This window comes from Galeopterus variegatus, unplaced genomic scaffold (genome assembly GCF_000696425.1).
Source record: "Galeopterus variegatus unplaced genomic scaffold, G_variegatus-3.0.2 Scaffold678, whole genome shotgun sequence".
Lineage (NCBI taxonomy): Eukaryota > Metazoa > Chordata > Mammalia > Dermoptera > Cynocephalidae > Galeopterus > Galeopterus variegatus.
In genome coordinates, this window is record NW_007726789.1 from 242,142 (window position 1) to 265,798 (window position 23,657).

A 23,657-nucleotide genomic window follows, 5' to 3' on the forward strand; every position below is an offset into this window, starting at 1 on the left:
TATAAATACAAAATACACACACACACACATTGTTATAGACTAGATAAAACTATAAAAGTTTTAAACTATGAAATTCTTCTCATGCAAATGAACTCAATACTGAATGCTTTTTTTTTTTTTTTCCTTTTTGTCTTTTTTCGTGACCGGCAACGGATCGCAACCCTCGGTGTTGCTCCCGCACCTCGCTCAGCCAGTGAGCGGCCGGTCTGTATGTGGGATCCGAACCCTCGGTGGGAGCGCCACCGCGCTCCCAAGCGGCGCACTGTAGCAGTGCGCCACCGGGCCGGCCCAATACTGAATGCTTTTTGCACAGAGACAATCCTCCATGTTTTTTTCTCCCCAAAGGAAACCTTAATTGTTAATTAAATTGAAATTTAAATCATAACCAAATCTGAATGTCTAATAAAGTCCTTTCATCACTCTGTTGTCCTTCAGTCATCTTTTACTCTATCTGGTATTTTATAGATATTATTTCATTGGAATATTCAGGTACCCAAAATGTATCTTTTAATTTTCTCCCATTTAAGTGACCTACGTTTCTATAGAAGGGGTGGCAAACTGAATTAGCTAAGTGTTGAATGAACATGACATTCAGAGAAAGCAGCTAAGAGAGTCTCTTCTTTGTAATGAGGTAAGTTTGAAAAGAAAAGGTACAGTCAGATGGCAGAAAGTCTCCAGACTAAAGGGTTTGAATGTCTGCTTATAAACAATGGGAAGTTACTAGAGGTCCTTTAGCAGAAAAGTAACAAGGGGAAAGTGGTATTTTTAGAAACACTAATTTCAGAACTGTATGTAGAATAAACTGCAGGAAAGAAGACCAGAAATAAGGAGACTGTAATGCCCAACAGGGAATAAAAAGCAAAGCAAAGCAAAACAAATCAGTTTAGATGAAAGGGACTGCTAAGGGAAAAAAAAAAAAGCCCAAGAGCCTGTACTGGTGATGAATGTAGGGAAGAATGAAGAATCTAAGATGCCTTTGGAGTTTCAAGGCTAAGTAATTTGGGAAAATAGTGTATTCCCTGGATAGAAAATGAAAACAGGAGCTAGTATGGGATAGGTAACATGAGCAGCTTGACATGTTGCCTTGAAGATTTCAGGAGGATCCAACTAGAGAGATTTAGAGAGAAATTAGCACTATAAATAGATTTGAGACACAAGATTATGAGCTTATATTATCAGTTCATTACTAAAAGTTTGTTGAGACAAAGCAGGTGAAGGGTTAGATCTTACTTTTGAGGGCAGGAAAAAAGACAGTGAGGAGGCAGTGTAGAAAGGATGCAGTATAGGAAGGAAGGGGCGGTATCGCTAATGAAGGGATGGGAAGGTTAGGAAAACGCAAATGTCACAGAGAAGCCAAAGGACACAGGAAATGAGAACATACTCTCACATTTGACCAAAAGAGAGTGGCTTACATTACAATGGTGGAAGAAGCAGCTTCAGAAATTATAGGGTATTTAGGGGAAAATGGTTATTAAGAAAGTGAGTATTAGGTACTCAAAGTCTGGGAATAAAGAAGGCAAGATTGTAGTAACAAGTAAAAGAATCGTCAGTAAAGATTTTCAACAAAAGGAACTAAGACATAAATTTTCTTTTTTCTTCAATTAAGAAAACAGCTCCTTTAACATTTTACTTACACATAAATACAAAATACACACACACACACATTGTTATAGACTTTTTGTTGTTACTAATTAAATACAACTTTAGTTATTCTTAGCATCTACATATATATGCCCTAACGAATGATTTAGTGGCAGCTTTTCCTATCCCTTAAAAGTTTCATACTCTAAGGAACAGTATTCTCAAAGACATCTTTACCAATCTCCCTTGGAAAATACAAATATATACGTACACACACATACACATAAATAACCTCTTTAAAGGGACCACCTTCAAGAGATTAAACTCCTTTAATTGCTGAAACTTGCAAAGCAACACATTATTACTTTAATAAATCACTATCAATGAAAAGAAACTCAATGCTATAAAGTCTACTAAGCAGCTTTAAAGAAGCTTTTATTTATTTTATTTGTTCAAGTAATGACAGATGATTTGGGGGGAAAACAGACCATTTGTATGTCATAAAAATAACAGAAACTTCTTTGGATTCCATGAATTACAGTTAGGAAAGGACTAGTTACTAGAATGCTGACTGCAATGTATTTTATTTTTAAAGAAACTTCTTGAGCCATTCAAGGGTTGAAATGTTTTCTTGAAGGAACAGTAGAACCATGATAAAGACTATAATCCCAAGAAGAAAAAAAATAATTTCAAGATTGGCAAACATGTAAGAAAATATTGAGAAAAGTGAGATCATTCAACTAGGACATACCATTAGAGAAAAAGGAACAAAATTGAGAGGTGTTCTTTGTTGTTACTGTACATGAATAATAATCATGTCTGTACTCCTCCAAATGGAATATGGGCCAACAAGTATTTCCACATACATTATCCCATTGATTCTTACAATAACACTGTTAAATAGAAAAGGGATTATTGTTCTTTTTTCTCTATGAAGGAACTGGGCTCAAAAGGGTTAAGAAATTTGCCCAGTGTCAAAGGCAGAGCTGGGTTTGAGAGACCACGTGGGTTCCCAACACTTGGACTGGAGGTCATTCCACCAAATAATGCTCACCACAAAAATGAGTCAAGGATAAGGCCCAACTGGTAAACAATCTGGAGGAGAAAAAGTTAAAAAGTTGAGAAATAATAGCTGCTAATGGGAACTAAACAGGTTCCCTGCATAAGATGCTAAGTTATAAGGGGCTCTAAATGAAGAGCAAGGAGATAGATCAGCTGACTTCTCAGGCCTCTTCTACATAATTTTGAGATTTTCTAGAATATTATTATTTATTCACTTTCTTAAAGGATCTTGTATTTCTACCTCCTGATATGTCTTTTAATGACAATTCCGAAAGAAAGGATTAGTGGAGAAAAAAATCTGGCTACTTTTGGAACCTAAGCATACACACTGTTGGCAACAGTTTAAGAATTTTTTTTAGGTATTAACTGTATAATCCTATTCAGACTTGGTCTCATTCCTAACAATTAAGTGTGCTTTATAAGAGTTTTATTTATTAACTTGCCTTATACACAGTATAAAAAAGGAAAATAAATATACAGTTCCATCTCCTGACCTCCCCTCACACCACCCTGGCAAAAAACCCCAGAATAGGCAGCAAGGTAATTTGAAAAAGTATCATATTAAAACACAATTTGTAAAAAATAAAATTAAAAAAACAACAAATCATTCACAAGGCAGGAGGTCACATTACAATAAAAAGTCTGTAGATGAACCAGTACAAAACTGCTTAATACTGGTACACAAAAAACACTCCCAGTTAGAAGTTTCTTTAATTTAGTTTAATTAAAATCTCTTCAAAACAGAATGCAGTTTTGCAAAGTTCCAAGGATCCTATTACATAGTTTCTAATTAACATTTATTTACTTATTTATATACTTTACACTTACAGGTATGTAAGGAAAAATATCCCAGAAATTATTTTTAACAGAACATTATACAATTAATTAAAAGTAGGAGTTGGAGTGGTGCTAAGTGGTTTTAGATAGTGATAATCAATAGAGAGAATGAATCACAAAATATGTTAGCTATTATCATTTTCCAGTCTCTGCATCTCATCTTGTCCTGCCTGTCCTAGGTGAGACAAAAGTTTGCTATAGGCTTCCCTGTTTAAAAAAAAAGAAAAGAAAGCAAGCATATTTGTTACCTTTTCCATTATTTTTCATTTAAGCATTTCCAAACTAAGCACGTCTGTCTATGTATCTATCTATATAGCAGAATTACCCCAACACTTTTTTAAAAAAATAATGCTTTATATATATATCTTGAGTATGAGGGTACTCCAAAAAGTTCACGGAAAGATTTGTTATCTTTCAATTCTATTTTCCACAAACTTTTTGAAGTACCATCATAAAACTAGATGTTAAGATTTAGTTTTTTTAGTATGATTTTTATAAGTACAATGTGAGATAAAAATGACATGTAAAAAGTACATTATCATTTGAAATAATATAATGCTCACAGTTAAAATATGTTCGTGGAATATTGCTTAAGGACAATGACAGTATGATTATAATGGGAAGATGTGTCACAAACATAAGTATAAAAACAAAAATTCTATAACCATAAAATAGACCTGCATAACAAGCTTCGAATAACCCCATTTTCTTCCTTATCTTCTTAAAAGTAACAAAGTTTAAAAATAAAATATTGTCTCTCCTATTAGATTCACTAGTACTTCCCTGTATTTGGGATGTTTTTTCAGAAGATTTATTGCATCTGGCAGTTATTTCATTAGTTTAAATATCTGTGCTGTTCAGAATCTTTAAAACCAGCCTTCTCATGGTCATGCCTGGCCACACAAGGTAGTAGGCTAGCAGGACATTTGTCCTAACAACATACTACATTAGGGCAGTTCATACAAAACCTCACTAGTTTTTTCATTCACACTTGAAGACTACTCAGAGAAGCCAAATGTTAGACAATTCTCTGTACAAGCTCGTTTTGTGACATGATGGTAAATACCATTTTTTCAAAACTACCATTTTAAGTGATCCAACCTTCTCTCTCTAGAAAACTTTAAAGGCTAACCATATTACTGTGCAAGAAAGAAAGGAGATTTTCTACTCTGGCATAGAAAAAAGGGAGGCTCTCTTGTTTCCCCCCCTTTTTGTGTTCATTTACTGTATTGAAAAGATGGATTCCATTTAGTTAGGTAAAGCTATAATCAACATAGTCATGAATCCAAGCAAAACCTCAAATATGACATTGTATAGTCAAAAAATTTCAACTAAAAATTAGAATATGTTTATTAAATGTGTACGTGTAAATAGACACACATGATGTGATTAAAGTACTTTTATTCTTTAACAAAATGAGAACATACACATTCTGATGTGAGTACTGACTTCTCTAAAATAAATCTCTTCAGAAACTATGGGCGGCTCATTTACTGCAGTACTCTAGTCCAGCACTACTTTTGGTTGGGTTATGAGCCTATAAAAAAAGCCTTATTACCTATTTTTGACCAAAATCCATATTATCTAATTGGGTCACTTATCTTATTTACTGGATATGAATGATATAGTTGAGTCAATAAATCAAGTAATCCTCAAAGGGTTATGATTTACCACCATGGATTTTATAAAAAACAAGACACCTGAGGCTCTGAAGTCTACTTCTCAATGAGGATCGTGGAATGTGTTTTGAGCAAGAGTAGCACTACTGAAATATACAGCTTTCTAAAGTGGTCACTTTGAAAGGAACAACATGTGAATGGATATGTCAATTCCGCTAAATTTGTAATAAGCTGTACTACTATCTAATGATACTTTTCAAAACTGGTAACAATCACAGTATTGAAACATTTTTCAGCTCAAAAGAACATACGTCAAACTTTGGGGAATGGGAAAATAAGCTGTTTCTATAAAATGACATATAGATTTTATATCATTGCCCCCCACCAAATGTAATTAAATTATCATACATACCTTTGTGCAATATTTCTGCCAAGGCCCCATTTCCGCTCGGAATCCTTCAAAGATTGAGTGAGGGAAGAAATCAAGTGGATAACAAGCTGCTGGTCCAATGCTGCTACTGTTTCTAAAATGCTATAAACTTGATAATCGTACCTCATACCATAATCCTGGATGAACTGCCTGAAAGTAAAACAGGTTACTTAAGATTACTTCTGTGGTAATTCCTTGGGCTGCTGCTATCTACATTGCTATCAGGTATAACCTGAACAACAACAACAAAAAAATCATTTCATGTAAGATCACTATAAGAATATTGGTGCAATATGAAGACTATTTATAAAATGTTAAAGAACAGAAATGATGACCAGAGTGATGACATTGTGGGGGGAAGAGGGAAGAGTTCAAATCCCAGGAGGGAGAATAAGGGGGGAAAAACCTAATCCCAGAGACTTTTTAGCTATACTCTTTTGCTATATGGGTGGGAAGGGTATAAAAAACACTAAGAGGGGGAAAAGAGAATTCCTAGTTAGTTTTTAGTCCTTCATATCTCTAGATAAACAATATTTTCATGAGGAAAGCAAATTATTCGTAATATACTTTTATGTCCTTTAACAAGAAACTTTGGACCCATACAAGGTCTTTATTTTAAAATATTACATATTTAACCCTAAACTTTCCCCATCCCCCAACTACCAATCAACAAAATAAAAGCCACCTACCTTAATAAATTGTAGATAAAAAACATTCAGTCTTTGACCATATAAAATCCCTTTCTCCCCTCTTAGAGTTTCACAATTTTCTCAAATCCACTCCTATCAAGTTATCACAATTTAAATAAAGTATAAACACTTGACAAGTGTCAATTATGTGATGAGAAAAAAATTGAGGAATCAAAGAGCCAACACAGTATGAAGGAAATAGACCATATTATTTATCATGATAGTGGGAAGGTAGAGATATATATAAAAAGGTGAACTTCTAGAAACCTTCAGAAAGAAATGCTTAAAAAACACTGCTCTAACAAAGTACAAGACTCTATAGGGGACAAGTCAGGGAGGGAAGAAAAAGACAAAACATTCCTCAAGTTGCATTGTTATTCCTGTGAACAACAGATCTACTACACAGTCCACGCTTCACAAATTAAACATAAAGCAAGTCAGAAAACCAGTGACATGAACTTCTACACTGGATCCTGAGTAACATGTTTAGCTAGCTCTGAAAGCCTATGAACCTGCTGTCATGATTCATGTTTCCTACTTTTTCCTCTCAAATACATGTGAGATTCTTCTTTACTAAATCCACAGGTAATTTTTAAGTCAGCTAACTTATCTCTTTCCCTGGCACTTTCATTTTTCAATAAAACAAATGTAACAAAACTACTGCCAAAAATACAATAATTGAAATACTATAAACAAGTAGTAACACATTATGTTTAGATAATTAGTTATTTAAAAAACATGTTGGCTGTCAAATGGCTGGCAATAGTCTCCTTGCCAGTTGGCATATTTTTCAGTTACCTAAACACAGAAGTTAGTTGGGCGGCAGGTTCTCCTTCTGACCCCACTTGGCAGGCTTTTACCATGCATTGCAGGTTCTCTGTGGCCAGCCTTTTAACTAGGAGGAAAAATTATAGTATTACACATTGTGTCTGAATTGACCATCTGGATCCTCATTTTTGTGAACACTCTAGATTTAGAAAAATATGTTGTTTTCTTAAAGTATGTACAAGCTTTTTGTTATTTTTCAAAATTAGTTATGAGTTTTGTTTTGTTTTAAATACCTATCTCCCATTTTAATACAGTTTAAGTCTATGTTTTAGTCTTAAAACTGAAATAATACATGTAAAGGCATGAGTATGTCTTTCCATTTAGAAAGAAGTCCAGATTCAAAAACACTATACCATTCTAATCCTGCAAACACAATTATATACTGACGAAAGAAGGCCATTAAAAATTCAGCTGATTTGCAGATAGGCAGATTGATTTTTTTTAAAAAATTCATTAAGAAAAATTCATTAAAAAAAGCATATTCTTTGCACCCCCTCACAAATATACAAGTAGGAAACTAGATACCACCAACAACTTATCTTTGCTTAAAATTAACAAAACATATATATGAAAATTATTTGTGACGTTATCTTCCTTTCAAAAGACTGCGAAGTATAAAAAGAGCATTTGTATTCTTTAAATATTTAACCAAAACCTTCAAACTGTGTACTTGTACAGAATAATGCAAAAACATCAAGAAGAATGTAGAAAATCCAGAATGCTCTGAATGTTACCAAGTTTTTATGTTGTTTTTGAAACATTAAATATAAGTAGCCAGTGAAAAAAGTGCTTTCTCCATGAATAAGAAAATCTTTAGAAACTGTAATCCATTATAGCAGGAGCACAAAGCATACAATGAATATGAATTTAAATGAACTGAGTGTAGTAAATAATGTTTTTCATGGCATGAGGCTAGTGGCTAAAGTAGAGCACACTTGCCTTTATTGAAAAAAACGTGATGTAACTTCTCACATTAGATGCAGTTTATTTCATTAACTGAACTGAGCTAATTTTTTTTAACTGAGTAATCTTTTTTGTTTCTTTTTTAAACTAACAGCTTTATTGTCATATGATTCACTTGTTATGGAAAAAGTTTCCAAGTAAACATCAGACACTCATGAGAGATGGAGAAGTCAGATGATTTATTTACACTAGCAGTCCCAGGTGAACTCTCGTTCTGAATTCCTGGGCCCCGAGTGCAAGGAAAATGGGTTTTATACCTTTCTTGAGCAAGCATGCAAGCTTCTTTATTGGCTCTGTCTGTATACAGGCAGAGTCACCCAAGTTGGGGGCTTCATAAAATGGGTGAGGGGCTTCATCAAGCAGGGTTACAGAGGCAGGAAATGTGATTAAGGGGCTTTTTGTAAACCGAGCAGACAGCTTCTCCAAAGCAGGCGAACGGCAAAGTTACAGAAGCCAGGGATGCAATTAACGGTTAATCCTTAACACAACTCTCAGGTGTCCCTTACAAGCAAGCGCATTCTAGCTGCAAAGTTAAACAAGCGGGGGGAGGGCTTAGAAATTTACATTTTGGGGTCCTCTTCACACATACGACACAATTCATTTATTTGAAGTGTATAGTTCAAGGATTTTTAGTATATTCACAGAGTTGTGCAAACATCATCAGACCCTTTAACTATCATCCCCTTTCCCCTGATTCCCCCTAGGCAACCCTAATATACTTTCTGTCTATAGATTTAACTACTTTGGGCATTTCATACAAGTAAAATAATATATGTGGTCTTTTGTGACTGGCTTCTTTCACTTAGAATAATGTTTTCAAGATTCATCCTCACATGTATCAGTATTCTATTCCTTTTTATGGCTAAATAATATTCCATTGTATACATATATCAAATGTTTTTTTTTTTTTTTTTTTTTGCAGCTGGCCAGTGTGGGGAATACAAACCCTTGGCCTTGGTGTTACAAGGCAGTGCTCCAACCGACTGAGCTAACCGGCCAGCTGCATATATCAAATTTTTAAAATCTTTCCACTGGTTGAGGATATAATGAATAATACTGCTGTAAACATGAATGTGCAAGTGTCTGTGTGGACATATGTTTTCATTTCTTGTGAATATATATATGTTGAGGAGTGAAATTGCCGGGTCATACAGCAACTCTATGTTTAGCCATTTGAGGAACTACCAGACTGTTTTACAAAGTGTCTACACCATTTTACATTCCAACAGCAGTAAATGAGGTTTCTGATTTCTCCACATCCTCCCCAATCTTTTCATTATCTGACTTTTTCATTATGGACAACCTAGTGGGTATGAAGTGGTGTTTCACTGTAGTTTTGACTTGCATTTTCCTCATGACTACTGATGTCAGGCACCTTTTCAGGTGCTCACTGGTTAACTGTTTATCTTTGAAGAAATGTCTATTCAGATCCAATGCTTATTTTTAAATTCAGTTATTTGTCTTTTTACTATTGAGCTTAAGTTCTTTATGTATTCTAGATACAAGTTCCTTTTCAGATATGATTTGCAAATATTTTCTCCCATTCTGTGGGTTGTCTTTTCACTTTCTTGATAGTGTCTTATGAAACACAAAAGCTTTTAATTTTGATGAAGTCCAATTTATCTCTTTTATTTTATGGCTCATGCTTTTGATGTCATATCTAAAATCTATTGCCAAATCCAAGGTCATGAAGATTTATTCCTATACTTTCTTCTATGAGTTTTATAGTTTAGCTCTGACATTTAGGTCTATAATCCATTTGAATTAATTTTTGTATGTGGTGTAAAGTAAGGGTCCAATTTGATTCTTCTGTATGTGTTTATCCCTTTGACCTAGCACAATTTGTTGAAAAGACTATTTTTTCCCCATTAAACAGTCTTGGCACCCTCATCAAAAACAAACACACATACAAAAAAACAGGTGACCATAAACACAGGGATTTTCTCTCTGAACTCTATTCTTTTCTATTGATCTATATATCAGTCCTTATGCCAGTAGTAAGTACAGTGTCTTGATTACTAATTGCTTTGCAGTAAGTTTTGAAATTGGGAAGTGTGAGTCTTCCAACTTTGTTCTTTTTCAAGATTGATTTGGCTATTCTGGGTCCCTTGCAATACCATATGAATTAGTACATAGATTATATAGAACTGAGTATTAGGATAGCCACTTCAGCTTTCTGTGGTTGCTGTTTGCATGATGTATCTTTTCTCACCCTTTTACTTTCAATCTATTTGTATCTTTGAACCAAAAGTGTTTCTTGTAGACACCATATAGTTAGATCTTGCTTTTTATAATCCATTCTGATAATCTCTGCCTTTTGATAGGACCATTCAATCCTTTCACATTAATGTTATTATTGATAGAGTTTGATTTACAACAGCTATTTTAGTTTTTGTTTTCTTAATGTCATGCTTTTTCTTCCTCTGCTCTACTTTACTGCTTTCTTTTTGCATTAAGTGAATATTTTTGAATGTAGCATTTTAACTTCTTTAATGATTTTTCATTATTTTTGAATTATTTCCTTGGTGATTACTCTAGGCTAACCAAATTCATCTTAACTTATCAGAGCTTCACTTAATTTAGTTCCAGTGAAATATAGAAACATAACTCCTGTATAGCTCTATTCCCTTTTCCCCCTTTTTTCTGGTACTGTTATACATATTACATCTACAAATGTTACAAACCCACCAATATATTGTTATAATTTTTACTTTATATAATGTGATGTCATTCAAAGAAGCTTAGAGAATAAAGGAGAACAAGTATGTATCTTAACTTTTGCTATATTAACCTTCTTATTATTTCTGGTTTTCTTCATATGTTCCTGGATATTTGAGTTACCATCTGGAGTTAGTTCCTTAGCCAAATACAGTTTTGTTCACACCACCTCTTTTGTACTCTTATATTACATTTTTACATATTATAGGCCCAACAATATCTTACATACCTATCATTTTATACAATTGCTTTTTTTTAGTTAATTAAGAGAATAAAGATGAAAAAGTACACATTTATAGTTACATAATGATCTTTACTGGTGCTCTTTGGGGTTATTTTTGTGGATTTGGATTACTGTCTGGGGTCATTGTCAGTGTGAAGAACTCCTTTAGTATTTTTTAAAAGGTGTGCCTGATAACACAGTTTCTCAGTTTTTGTTTATCTCTGAGAATATCTTCATTTCACCTTCAATTTTGGAAGGTAGCTCTGCTGAATACCAGATTCTTGTTTGGCAGTTTATTTCTTTGATTACTCCAAATGTTATCCCACCATCTCTGGTCTCCATTGTTTCCACTGAGAAGTCAGCTGTTATTTTTAAAGGAGTTCCCATGGAATTGATCAGTCATTTTTCTGATGCTGCTTTCAACATTTTCTCCTTGTCTTTGACTTTCAGCATCTTTACTATGATGTGTCTCTTTCTGGATCTCTTTGTGCTTACCCTATTTGGAGTTAGCTTAACTTCCTAAATGTATAGGTCAGTGTTTTTAATAAATTAGAGAAATCTTGAGCCATTAATTTTTCAAATATTTTTTCTGCTCCTTTCCCTCCTCTCCTTCTGGTCTACCTGTTGTATATATGACGGTACATGTAATAGTGTCCCATATTTCTCAAAAGTTCTGTTCATATTCTTCATTCTTTTTTTCTCTCTGTTCTTCGAATTGTAGAATCTATATTGACCTATCTTCAAGTTTGCTAATTCTTTCTTCTGCCATTTTCAATTCACCAAGTCCCTCTACTGAGTTTTTCAGTTCAGCTATTGTACTTTTTAACTCCAGAATTTCTATTTGGTTCTTTTTTCTCTAATTTGTCTCTTTACTGTTATTTTCTAGTTGAGGTGATATTGTCATCAAACCTTCCTTTACTTCCTTTACCATGCTTTCCTTTAATTCTGTGAATATATTTATAATGGCTACTTTGAAGTCTGTGTCTAACTCAATAGCTGATTGCTTTCACAGACAGTTTCTGTTACTTTTTTTTTTTAAACCACTGAATAAATACTTCTGTTTCTTTGCACGTCTTCTAATTTTTTTGTTGAAAACTGGTCCTTTTTTTTAGTGAAGTCAACTCCTCCTCCCACCTCCTCACTGCAGTATGAAACCTCTGATTTTGCTCCTCAGGTGGTACAACCTTGGGTATGCATACAGTCTCCCTGGGAAGACAATGCTTTGGGCAGGGATCTCTTTGACTGCCCTTTCCCTGATCATACCCAACTGTTACAATTCAGTAATTAATTTCTATCTGATCGCTCTATTATTTTTAATAATGCCCTGGGACATAAATGCCCTGGGACATAAACTGCTTTACAGACTTATCCAATCAAATGCAGGCTCCTTTGAAAGGACAGTTTCTAAAGTTAGTGTTTCACATTTGTTCTGACCCAAGGGCTCTTTCCATCTATCTTTCATGAATTCTCTTACACAACCTAGCTGGCCTACAAATTAGGCTATATCTCCAGTGAATATATCAATCTATCCATTGCCTCTTGCCACCATTTCCACTGTTTTTTGAGAGCACTCTTAGGCTTGAACTTTTCCATACTCTGTTGCAAATGAAGTCAGCTCCTTTGGGGGAGATTCAGAGCTCTCTGTTCTTAGTCTGCTTCCTCCTTACCCATGCCCAGGCAAAATCTCGAAGGTGTGCCTCTGGTGCTGGGGGCAGGGACAATGACACCCCTACTTTCTGTGTGATATGCCCACTTTAGGCGATGAGTGCTTGTAGAAGGAGTCACAGCATCTCCAAGTTACCTTGGCTTGTTTTTTTTTTGGCATGAAATGCACCACCAAGGGCGACTAGACTCCCAGTATTGACAGCAGTGCTGCACTCAATGTAGAGTGGGGACTGAGCAGAAGAACGGAATCCCCACTTCTACACCACACTCACCTGGAACATAACTTCAGCATCAGGGAGCTGGCGCAGGATGAGAAATGTTGATATCTTCCTTCTCCTTGGATGACAACCTCCCTTTTGAGAGCCACATGTTCTTGGATTACCAGTCTACAGTAGAGTTTTCGCCTTGCTGAGCTGGGAGGGGAGGAGGGAGTGGTCTTGGTTCCAATACTACAGACTCTTGCTGTTCTTACCCAGTTTTAAATAAATGTTTCTCCATTTGCTGTACACTCTTAGGACCATTTCCAGAGAATTTAAATGTTGTCTTGTAAATAATTTTCACCAATTTTGCTGGGGAGCAGAAGTGGAACTCCTCAAGCTACAGGTTTTAGAGTGGACATGTTTCAAATATTGAGTGTATACATAGGAGTGAAATTGCTGAGTCATTTGGTAAATCTAGCTTTCTATGATTTTATAAATTGTCCTTTTAAACACTGAGACCAAAAAGAAAGTCAGAGAGAACTTTCTCTGAGCCAAACATGCAAATCTGTGTTTAATATTTCTCTTTCAGCTTACAAACACAGCAATGCAGTAACAGAGAATTCTTTATTCCATCTATGATGAACATGTGATGCACTCACTAGCTACATATGAGCAGCAAACTTTACCTTCTAAACCCTGGTCCTCCTCATGATAAAATATTACTATCACCAAAACCACAGGCTGGCTACTACTTTACATTATCTGCTCTGTCTCAACAAATTATGTATATACAGTTTAATAGGCTTTTACTGAAATTCAAAGTATGCACAAGTCTTCTGAGGGTAAAATTTCTAAAGAAGAGTCTGGGATCCATCTTTGGATATTCTCCAGTGAAGAAGATTTATATTCAAGTAAGGGTATTCTATGTAAACATAACACAACATTTTTCACAAAACCAGTCTTGGGAATAGAAAGGAACATTTTAAATACTGAAGTAAGTATGGATTAATAAAAATATGTGTAAGTTTTTGAGATAAAACAGTACATTTCAAAGAGTTATTTGAGCTTTCTGGTACCACTTTCGGCACTGCCCTCAGATTCTTCAGGGTATGTACTGTACTCACTTATCTACAGCAGTTAAAAGTACTTAGGTGGAAACATTTGAGAAGCCCCGCCTTGAACAATCACATTATAATGATACACACACACACATACACACACCACCGTATTAACATTAAAAACTCCTTCAGGATAGAACTAGGGTTACTGTTCTGCATTTTCACAATTAGGTTATTAAAGCACATTACTCACAGTTGGGATTAAATAAATGGTATTTTAAAGCAATCACTGGAAGTAAGGCTGATGAGAATGAAAACAAAAAGAGTAGAATCAAAGGATCCTTCCAGGCTCACACCAACAATCAGCTTAGATATTTTAGCAGAAACCTAAGTAGAAGAAAGTATGCTGACCTCTCACCACATGATATTTAACAAGTTGCATTTAATGCTGAAGTTAGATTAAACAAATATTGTTTCAGAGGTTAACAAGCCTAATCAAAGGAAGTAGACCTTAAATAATCTATTTGTCTCAAGAGGGGAAAAAAAACAAACCAAAACTAAAATAGACTAAAACATGTCAGTTTTTTACCATTTTATCATAACCAACAACAGCTACTGGCTGGAGTTTATTCTCTAGCCATGACATACACTAACAAATACAAAATAACCACATACCTTTTTGTGACTATCAACTTAATTGATGAGAAAAAGTAGTTTCTGAATTTGTGAACAGAAATTAATGAAAAAACAAGCTTATAAACAAACTAACCTTGGGGTTCATTGACCAACACCAAGCATTTTAAGATGCCAGGGAGGAGTAGTTCAACCTCACAAATGTCTATGTTAGTTTCCTTGAAGAGTTGGAGGATGAAGGCCAGAATGGATGCTAAGCGAGGAGGGGGTGAGGACCCTTTCCACTCAAAGTAGGATTTCCTAAAAGGAAGCAAAATTTTGTTTTTTCTTCTGTTTAAAGCTTCAATAGAGCAAAACCAAATGTCATATGCTTTAAAGATATTGGCAAAATTTACCCCCCAGATTAATAAAGTGCAATTTTAAAAAGTATGTATATTTTACCATGATAACCTAAGGTTTTAGAAGCAATGACCGCATGTCCTTCTGGTGAGCTATAGAGACCAAAGCATGATATAGACACAAACTAAATTTAAAGCAACCTGGTTTAAAAATGAACTTGAAGTCCAGATGAAAACCTAATTGTCAATTTGGTTTTTTCCTATCCTATATAAGTATGATCTCCTCTATCAGCTCCTCAATGCTGCAACATTTTCTCTAATGTCAAATTTGCATAAAGAAATCTCTCCTCACATTTATTGAGGGATTTGAGAGGGGTCTTAATTTTTCCAAATAAATAAGAGGATTGCCCTAGGAATTAGCTACCCATTCCAGCTTTACCTATTTCCTTCCTCCAGGAAGTAAAAGGAACAGAGAACTAATTTAGGATTTCATATCATCTCTCAAGGCAAGATAAATTTGAGCATTAGAACTCAACAGAGATGGTAAGGATAATAATTTATTTGACTCATTTTGTATCCCCACCTCTTAGAACAGGTACTGGCTCATGACAGACATTCACTGGACACTTGTGAAGTGAGTAAATGAAAGTGGGAATTGCTCAGTTTCTAAAAAAGTCTAGAAAATTTGTCAAATACAGCCACATTTAAACTAAATGTTCATGTATATTTGCAAAGTAATAATAATTTATCATAATGAGGCATAGAAATCACTAAGGACTATGAACTCCTTAAGGGCAGGAACTATACCTTAGTAATCATTTCTATTCCTTCCAGTGATTTCCAACAAAATATTGCACATAAGAAGATTCATTCATTCTTTGAGGGCAGGGATTTTGTCTGTTTTGTTCACTGCTGAATTCCTAACACCTAGAACAAATATTTACTGGGCACCCATAGAGTGCCAGTTATAAGTCTAAGAACAAGAATATAAATTAATATAGTCTCTAAAAGCAAGGGGTTCACTATCCAGTGGAGAAGTTGGACCAAAAAAAAAAGATAATTATAATATAGTGTAACAGGTGCTTTGACAAAAATAAGCACAGAACTCTCAGGAATTCAAAGGAAGAAGGCCTAACTCAGAGGGGGACCACAGGACTGAGAAGCACAGCACAGAGGAAGCCATGGGAAGCAATCTCTGTATCTTTCCTGAGTATTAAGAAAAAAAGAAAAATTGTTACATTTTGGGTCTTCAACTAGAAACCATGAGAAAAAATATTGTTACTCTATACTAAAGGAAGTCACCTAATGCAGCTAGGATCCTTAAATAGTAGGGCTTAAAACAGTTTTACCAGTTTAATTTTACACCAGCACTTGTCATTTAGTTTGTACTAAAATTACTTATGTGATGTCTCAAACACAGTGGAAGATTACTACAGTCTTGTTGGAAATTCAGATTCAAGTAAGGCAAAACTATTATGATTCTGTAAACTGAGTAGTACAGAACATATGACTTCAAAAAAATGAAAGACACATCATGGTATGCTGAGATATTATGTGAGGGTTTTATAAAGAATAGGTTGGATTTAGCCCAGAGGGATGACATTTTAATGGAGAAAATGGTATGAACAACGCTGTGATTTAGAGAAGTGTAAAACATTTTGGAGGGGCAATAATTAAACCAATCTCATTAGGGTTTGTATATGACACCATACGCAATACTTCTGAAAAAGTTAAGTGACAGGAAAGCTAAGGAATATGAAATTTATTCCACATGCAAAAAAGGAGCCAATGAAGATTTGGGGACAGGGAAGTGTCATAATGAAACAGTATTTTAGGAAAAGTAATTTGGGGGATTGTTTAGGCTGGACTAAATTGGAGATGGAGACATTGGTTAGGAGACTCTGGCAATAGTCTAGGTGTACTATGATTAGGGAAGAGAAATGTGAAATGAAGTGAAGGAAACATTATTTGCCAAAGGATGGAAAAGGAGAGGGAATGAAGACAAAGCTTCTAAACCTGAGTAACAGGACATTAGGAACACAGAAAGGTCAAAAGGGAGACATTTTAGACATGGAATTCTGTAATGAGAGATGATGGGTATAATCAGCTCATTAAAAAATACAGAAAACTAATACCAGGTAAGAATTATATATCATCATAGCCTCTTAACATTTAAAAACTAATTTCATATAAAGCTATATACTGCATGAAGATAAAGAAAAGAAAATTTCTATTATTGAGCCTTCTAATGCTGCAGTTAAAGGATATACAGTTAGGTAGAAAATCTAAAAAGTTTCATTTATTCATTTGATTAATAATAAAACTGAGTTGTTATGACAAAGAAGACTAACACAATAGTACTTCATATTGCTTCCTTTTTCATATTAGTGTTATCTTTTCATTTATCTTTCATAAAATAAAATTATGATATTTTGTACAATACAAAATATAATTATTGTTTATCCAATGAAAAACTAAAAAGTAAAAATATCTTTAGGATATATATAAGGAAAATAATAGCTACACAGAGAAAAGCGGAGCAATTTAAAGAGTATTGTCTTAGGCTGCCATGAAAAAATGCCATTTTAATACATTATTAGGTAATGCTTCTCAGAAAAAAAAATAAAATAAAATTTCTAAACTACTAGTACCCTAAGGATTGACAATATTTTTGAGATACTGCTCTGTTAGTTTTTAATAGAGATTAATCATTTGTACATACCACCTATTTTTAATATTTAGATATACCTTATGACTTGCACAATGCATTTCTTTAGAGGTGATATTGATCGAACAGTGGCTGAGTTTCTCAGTGCCAACAAAACAGGATGTTGTCCAAGACCTGAAACATATGGTGAAGCTGGAAGAAACCGCCCAATATACTGCTCAACAACATTCCCTAGCAATTGATTCAAATAGGCATTTGGATTTTGAGACTGACAACACACGATACACATGCCCTACAGGAAAAAAAGAAAGAAAGAAATACTAAGAGGTAAAGTTTCAAAAATAAACAATATTTAGGAATTTACTAACATAGTCCCCAGCATTAATATTCATGTCAGAATTTGTAACTTATCACTATCAAAAAGGACACCTAACATCATCAATAGATAATGTATGTATGAGCCTCAGGGAGCTGAGCTTGGATAATACCTATGCTATGATATCAAACCAAGCATGCCTATCTTTGGGGCATGGACAAAGGAAGCAGAGGAGAAAGACAAAGGGAGATTCTTTCTCTCATTCTCAGAAAACTTCACCATCATGCTCATCAACTACATATGAGCATATATGTAATCACAAAAGTTATAAAATACATTTTAGGTGAGTCTTTTAAATGTAGGGTACCATTTTGTCTAAAACTATAAAATGTATGCTAAAAGTCTTGCATGTTAAGAAACATGATAAATTTTTGAAAAGTAGTAATTGACAAAGGGAGAGATATGCAGAAGATTAAGACTCAGAATAGCAACTTATTTAGAGGCTTTTCTATGTCAGATAATGTGCCATATGCTTTATATTCATTATTTCATTAAAATTTCTCAAAAAAAATCCATTGTGTTAGTATTATTGTATCTTCATTTTATAGCTAGGGAAACTAAGGTTTACAGAAGTTAAGAGATTAATCAAGGTCACACAGAACTCATAATGTCTTGTTGCCTGTCTGTTGATTTAATCCCTTCCATTTGCATAACAGTTAACAAAATACTCTCATATGGATTACAGTATTTAATATGTACAAACAATTAAACCAATACCCTGAGAAAAAGAAACGTTTTTCTGCTAATATTACTAAATATTACATGTAACTAAACACAGATAATCGCCAACACAGCAATAAATTATGTTCTAAAAGTTCATTAATAATTTTGTACTTTGTGATTCACAATGTGTTTTCTTGAGAAATAATTAGAAATTTTTGTTCAGTCTCCATTTTAGCTATAAATGGATATTCAACCAATAAGAAATTTTGAAACTTTATTCATAATGAAAAATAGCATAATGTTGTCAAAACTCTAGCAAACAAACAACTGAAAACAAAAACAAAAAAGATGAAACCCCTCCAATTCTGTTTCTGGAATGTTTTGTTTAAGAGAAAGTACATTAAATCAGAAGAAGATGAAGTAATTAATGGATACTTTAAAAAAATTCTAAAGAGCAGAGCTAGGTACCTTAAGAAATTAAAGATATAGTTCCAAGTGAATTCTGCCAAATGGGTAATTCACCAGATTTTTCAATTTACCACTTATGAAGTTTTTAATAATTTTGTTTCTTTATTTTGTTATTTTAATTGATTATGAATATTCATGAGATAAAAACCTGATTGTCACTACTCGTGCCCAAGATGTGATGGCCAGATCCATACTGGCAGCATGCCCATTACCACAAATTGCAATTATACTCCACGTCCCCCAGTGAATCATCCCCAACCTCGCTCCCCATCCCCCTTTCCACCACTCTACTTTGTATCCCTAGGTATGCCCACTCCCTCTGCAAGTCCAACACACCACTGTGGTCTTTCTTTCCATCCTTTTTTCTCCCTTAGCTCCCACTTATGAGTGAATACACGAGGTATTTAACCCTCTGTGTTTTGCTTATTTCACTCAACATAAGTTTCTCCAAGCTCATCATGTTGTCGCAAATGGGAGTATTTCATTCTTTTTTATGGCAGAGTAGTCTTCCATGGTGTATATATACTACATTTTCCTTATCCAATCGTTCACAGATGGACATTCAGCTTGGTTCCATATCTTGGCTATTGTAAACAGAGCTGCGATGAACATGGGAATGCAGGTATCCCTTTGACATGATGATTTCCATTCCTTTGGGTGTTTACCCAGAAGTGGGATTGTGGGATCATACAGAAGATTTATCTGTAGTTGTTTGAGAAACCTCCATACTGTTTTCCATAGTGGTTGCACTAATTTATAGTCTCATCAATAATGAAGGAACATTCCCTTCTGTCCACACCCTTGCCAGCATTTGCTATTCTCCATCTTTTTTATTATAGCCAGTCTAAATGGGGTGAGATGAAATCTCAATGTGGTTTTAATTTGCATTTCCCTGATGACTAGTGATGTTGAGCAGTTTTTCATGTACCTGTTGGACATCTGTATGTCTTCCTTTGAAAAATGTCTATTCAGCTCCTTTGCTCATTTTTTAATTGGGTTATTTGTTTTTATACTGTATAACTGCTTGAGTTCCTTGTATATTATGGATTATAATCCCTTGTCAGATGCATAGTTAGCAAAAATTTTCTCCCACTCTGTAGGTTATTATTTCACTCTGTTGATTGTTTTCTTTGTCATGCAGAAGCTTTTTAGTTTGATATAGTCCCATTTGTTTTTTTCTTTTGCTGCCTGTGCTTTCCAGCTTATGTTCATAAAGCCTGTGCCCAGACCTAGTTCCTGAAGTGTTTCACCTATATTTTCCCTTAGTAATTTAACAGTTTCAAGTCTTATACTTCAGTCTTTAATCCACTTTGAGTTGATTTTAGTGTATATATATATAGTGAGAAATGCAAGTCTAGCTTCATTCCTCTGCATATGGATATCCAATTTTTCCAGCACCACTTATTGAAGAGGCAGTCTTTTCCCCAATGTAGCTTTTTGTTGCCTTTGTCAAATATCAGATGACTATTAGCCTGAGGGGTGATTTCTGGGTTCTCTATTCTGCTCCACTGGTCTGAGTATCTATTTTTATGCCAGTGCCATGTTGTTTTGGTTACTATAGCTTTGTAGTATAATTTGAAGTTAGGTAGTGTTATGCCTCCAGCTTTACTTATTTATTTTTTGCTCAGGATTCATTTGGCTATTCGGGGTCTTTTGTTGTTCCATATGAATGTTAAGATTGTTTTTTCCATTTCTGTGAAGAATGTCATTGGTAGTTTGATGGGAATTGCATTGAATCTGTAGATAGCTTTGGGTAGTATAGATATTTTTACAAAGTTAATTCTACCAATCCAAGAGCATGGAATTTCTTTGATCTTTTTGTGTTTTCTTTAATTTTCTCCAGTAGTGGTTTGTAGTTCTCATTGTAGAGATCTTTCATCTTCTTGGTCAAACTGATTCCTAGGGGTGTGTGTGTGTGTGTGTGTGTGTGTGTGTGTGTGTGTGTGTGTGTGTGTTGTAAATGGGCTTACTTCCTTGATTTCTCTTTGTTAGTTTCTTCTTGGAGAATATAAACACAACTGATTTGGGGGCATTTATTTTACATCCTGCAATTTTACTGAAATTATTAACAAGCTCTAGGAGTTTTTCTGATAGTCTTTGGGATTTTCTATATATAGTATCATGTCATCTGCAAATAGGGACAGTTTGACTTCATCTTTTCCAATCTGGATGCCCATTATTTCATTCTCTTGCCTGATTGCTCTGGCTAGTACATCTAGTACCATGTTAAATAGAAGTGGTGAGAGTGGCCATCCTCATCTTGTTCCTGTTCTTAAGGGAAAAGCCTTCAGTTTTTCCCCATTCAGAATGATACCGGTGGTGGGCTTGTCATAGATGCCTTTTATTGTGTTGAGATACTTTTCCTCTATACCTAATTTGTTGAGAGTCTTTATTATGAAGGGATGTTGAATTTAGTCAAATGCTTTTTCAGCATCTATTCAGATAATCATATGGTTTTTTTCCTTGAGTTTGTTGATGTGATGTACTACATTTATTGACTTTTGTATGACATCCTTACATCCCTGGAATGAATCCCACTTGATAAGGGTGTATGACTTTTTTAATGTGTTGCTGTATTCTGATTGCTAATATTTTGTTGAGGATTTTTGCATCCATGTTCATCAAGGATATTGGCCTGTAATTTTCTTTTTTTTGTTGTTGTGTTTTTATCTGGTTTGGGTATCAGAGTTATGTAGGCCTCACAGAAAGTTTGGGAGAGTGGCTTCTGTTTCAATTTTTTGGAATATTTTGAGGAGAATTGGTATTAATTCTTCTTGAAAGGTTTGGTAGAATTCAGCTGTAAAGCCATCTGGACCTGGGCTTTTCTTTGTTGGAAGATTGCTGCTTACCACTTCAATCTTGTTGCTTGTTATTGGTCTGTTCAGGTTTTCTATCTCTTCTTGGTTCAGCCTGGGTAGTTTGTATTGTCCAGAAACTTATCCATACTACTAGGTTTTCATATTTGTTGTCATACAGATGCTCATAATAGTCTCAAATGATTCTTCATATTTCTGTGGTATTGGTTGTAATGTCTCCCTTTCATTTCTAATATTTTTTATATGGGTCTTCTTCTTTTTTTTGTTAACCTAGCTAATGGTTTTTAAATTTTACTTATATTCTCAAAAAACCAAATTTTTGTTTTGTTGATCTTTTCTATTGCTTTTTTGTCTCTATTTCATTTAGTTCTGCTCTGATATTAATTATTTCTTTCCATCTACTACCTTTAGGATTAGATTGTTGTTGTTTTTCTAGTTCTTTGAGGTGTAGCATTAGGTCATTTATCTGAAGTCTTTCCATTCTTTTGATGTAAACATTTATTGCAATAAATTTCCTTCTTAGTACTGCTTTTGCAGTATCCCACACGTTTTGGTATGATGTGTCTTTATTTTCATTAGTTTCAAGAAATTTTTTGATTTCCTGTTTAATTTCTTCTTGGACCCATAGGTCATTCAGGAGCCTACTGTTTAGTTTCCACGTATTTCTATAGTTTCCAGTTTAACTTGTTATTAATTTCCAGTTTTAGTCCATTGTGGTCTGAAAAGGTACTCGGAATGATTTCATTTTTTTTTCAATTTGCTGAGACTAGATTTGTGACCTAATATGTGGTCTATCCTGGAGAATGTTCCATGTGCTGATGAGAGGAAAATATATTCTGTAGTTGTTGGGTGAAATATTCTGTATATATCTGCCAGGTCCAGTCAGTCTAACGTGTAGTTTAAATCCTGTGTCTCTTTGTTGATGTGTTGCTTAGAAGATCTGTCCCGTACTCAGAGAGGAGTATTCAGGTCACCCACTCTTAAGGTATTAGGGCCTATTTCTTTCTTTAGGTCTAAGAGTGTTTGCTGTATATATCTGGGTGCTCCAGTATTGGGTGCATACATATTTATGACTGTTATATCTTCTAGCTGGATAGATCCTTTTATCATTATATAGTGGCCTTCTTTGTCTCTTTTTATGTTTTTTGGTTTAAAGTCTATTTTATCTGATATAAGAATAGCTAATCTTGCCTGTTTTAAGTTTCCATTTGTATGGTATATTTTTTTTCCATCCCTCCACTTTTAGTCTGTGTGTGTCTCTACAGGTGAAGTGGGTCTCATGAAGACAGCATATACTTTAGTCTAGCTTTTTAATCCAATCAATCAGTCTGTGTCTTTTGAATGGGGAGTTTAATACATTCACTTTTAGGGTAGTTATTGACAGGTATTGTTTAATTCCTGTCATTTAATTGGTTTTGGTTTAGATTATTTAATATCTTTTGATCACTTCTCCTTTTATTTCTCTTCTTCAATGTTAGCTGGAAATTTAAGGTGGCATGATTTATCTTCTTTCTCTTTCTCACTGGCATTTTTGTTTTAACTGTAGGTTTAGCTCTTTTTTGTGTAGCCGTGATAGTGATCATCATTATTCAGATTCCAGATGAAGGACTCTCTTGAGAATTTCTTGCAGGGCTGGTCATGTGTTGGTGAACTCCCACAATTTTTGTTTGTCTGGAAAACACACTATTTCTCCTTCATTTCAGAAGGAGAACCTTTCTGGGTAAAGAATTCTTGGCTAGCAATTTTTTTCTTCTAATATTTTGAATATACCCTTCCATCTTCTTCTAGCCTGTAGGGTTTCAGTTGAGAAGTCTGCTGTTTG

At 34.5% G+C, this 23,657-nt stretch overlaps 1 protein-coding gene across 1 annotated transcript in view; it reads right to left on the reverse strand.

The window, feature by feature from the left end:
- Positions 1–3,348: 3,348 nt before the first annotated feature.
- MMS22L (MMS22-like, DNA repair protein) overlaps positions 3,349–23,657 on the reverse strand; it is a 117,724-nt gene continuing 97,415 nt past the window's right edge. The window contains exons 20-24 of the mRNA XM_008571307.1: positions 17,593–17,804; positions 14,643–14,806; positions 7,017–7,113; positions 5,512–5,679; positions 3,349–3,687 (exon numbers count right to left, since the gene is read on the reverse strand). Coding sequence (XP_008569529.1) covers positions 3,606–3,687; positions 5,512–5,679; positions 7,017–7,113; positions 14,643–14,806; positions 17,593–17,804 — 723 coding nt within the window. The 3' untranslated portion in view covers positions 3,349–3,605. The remainder of the gene's footprint in view (positions 3,688–5,511; positions 5,680–7,016; positions 7,114–14,642; positions 14,807–17,592; positions 17,805–23,657) is intronic.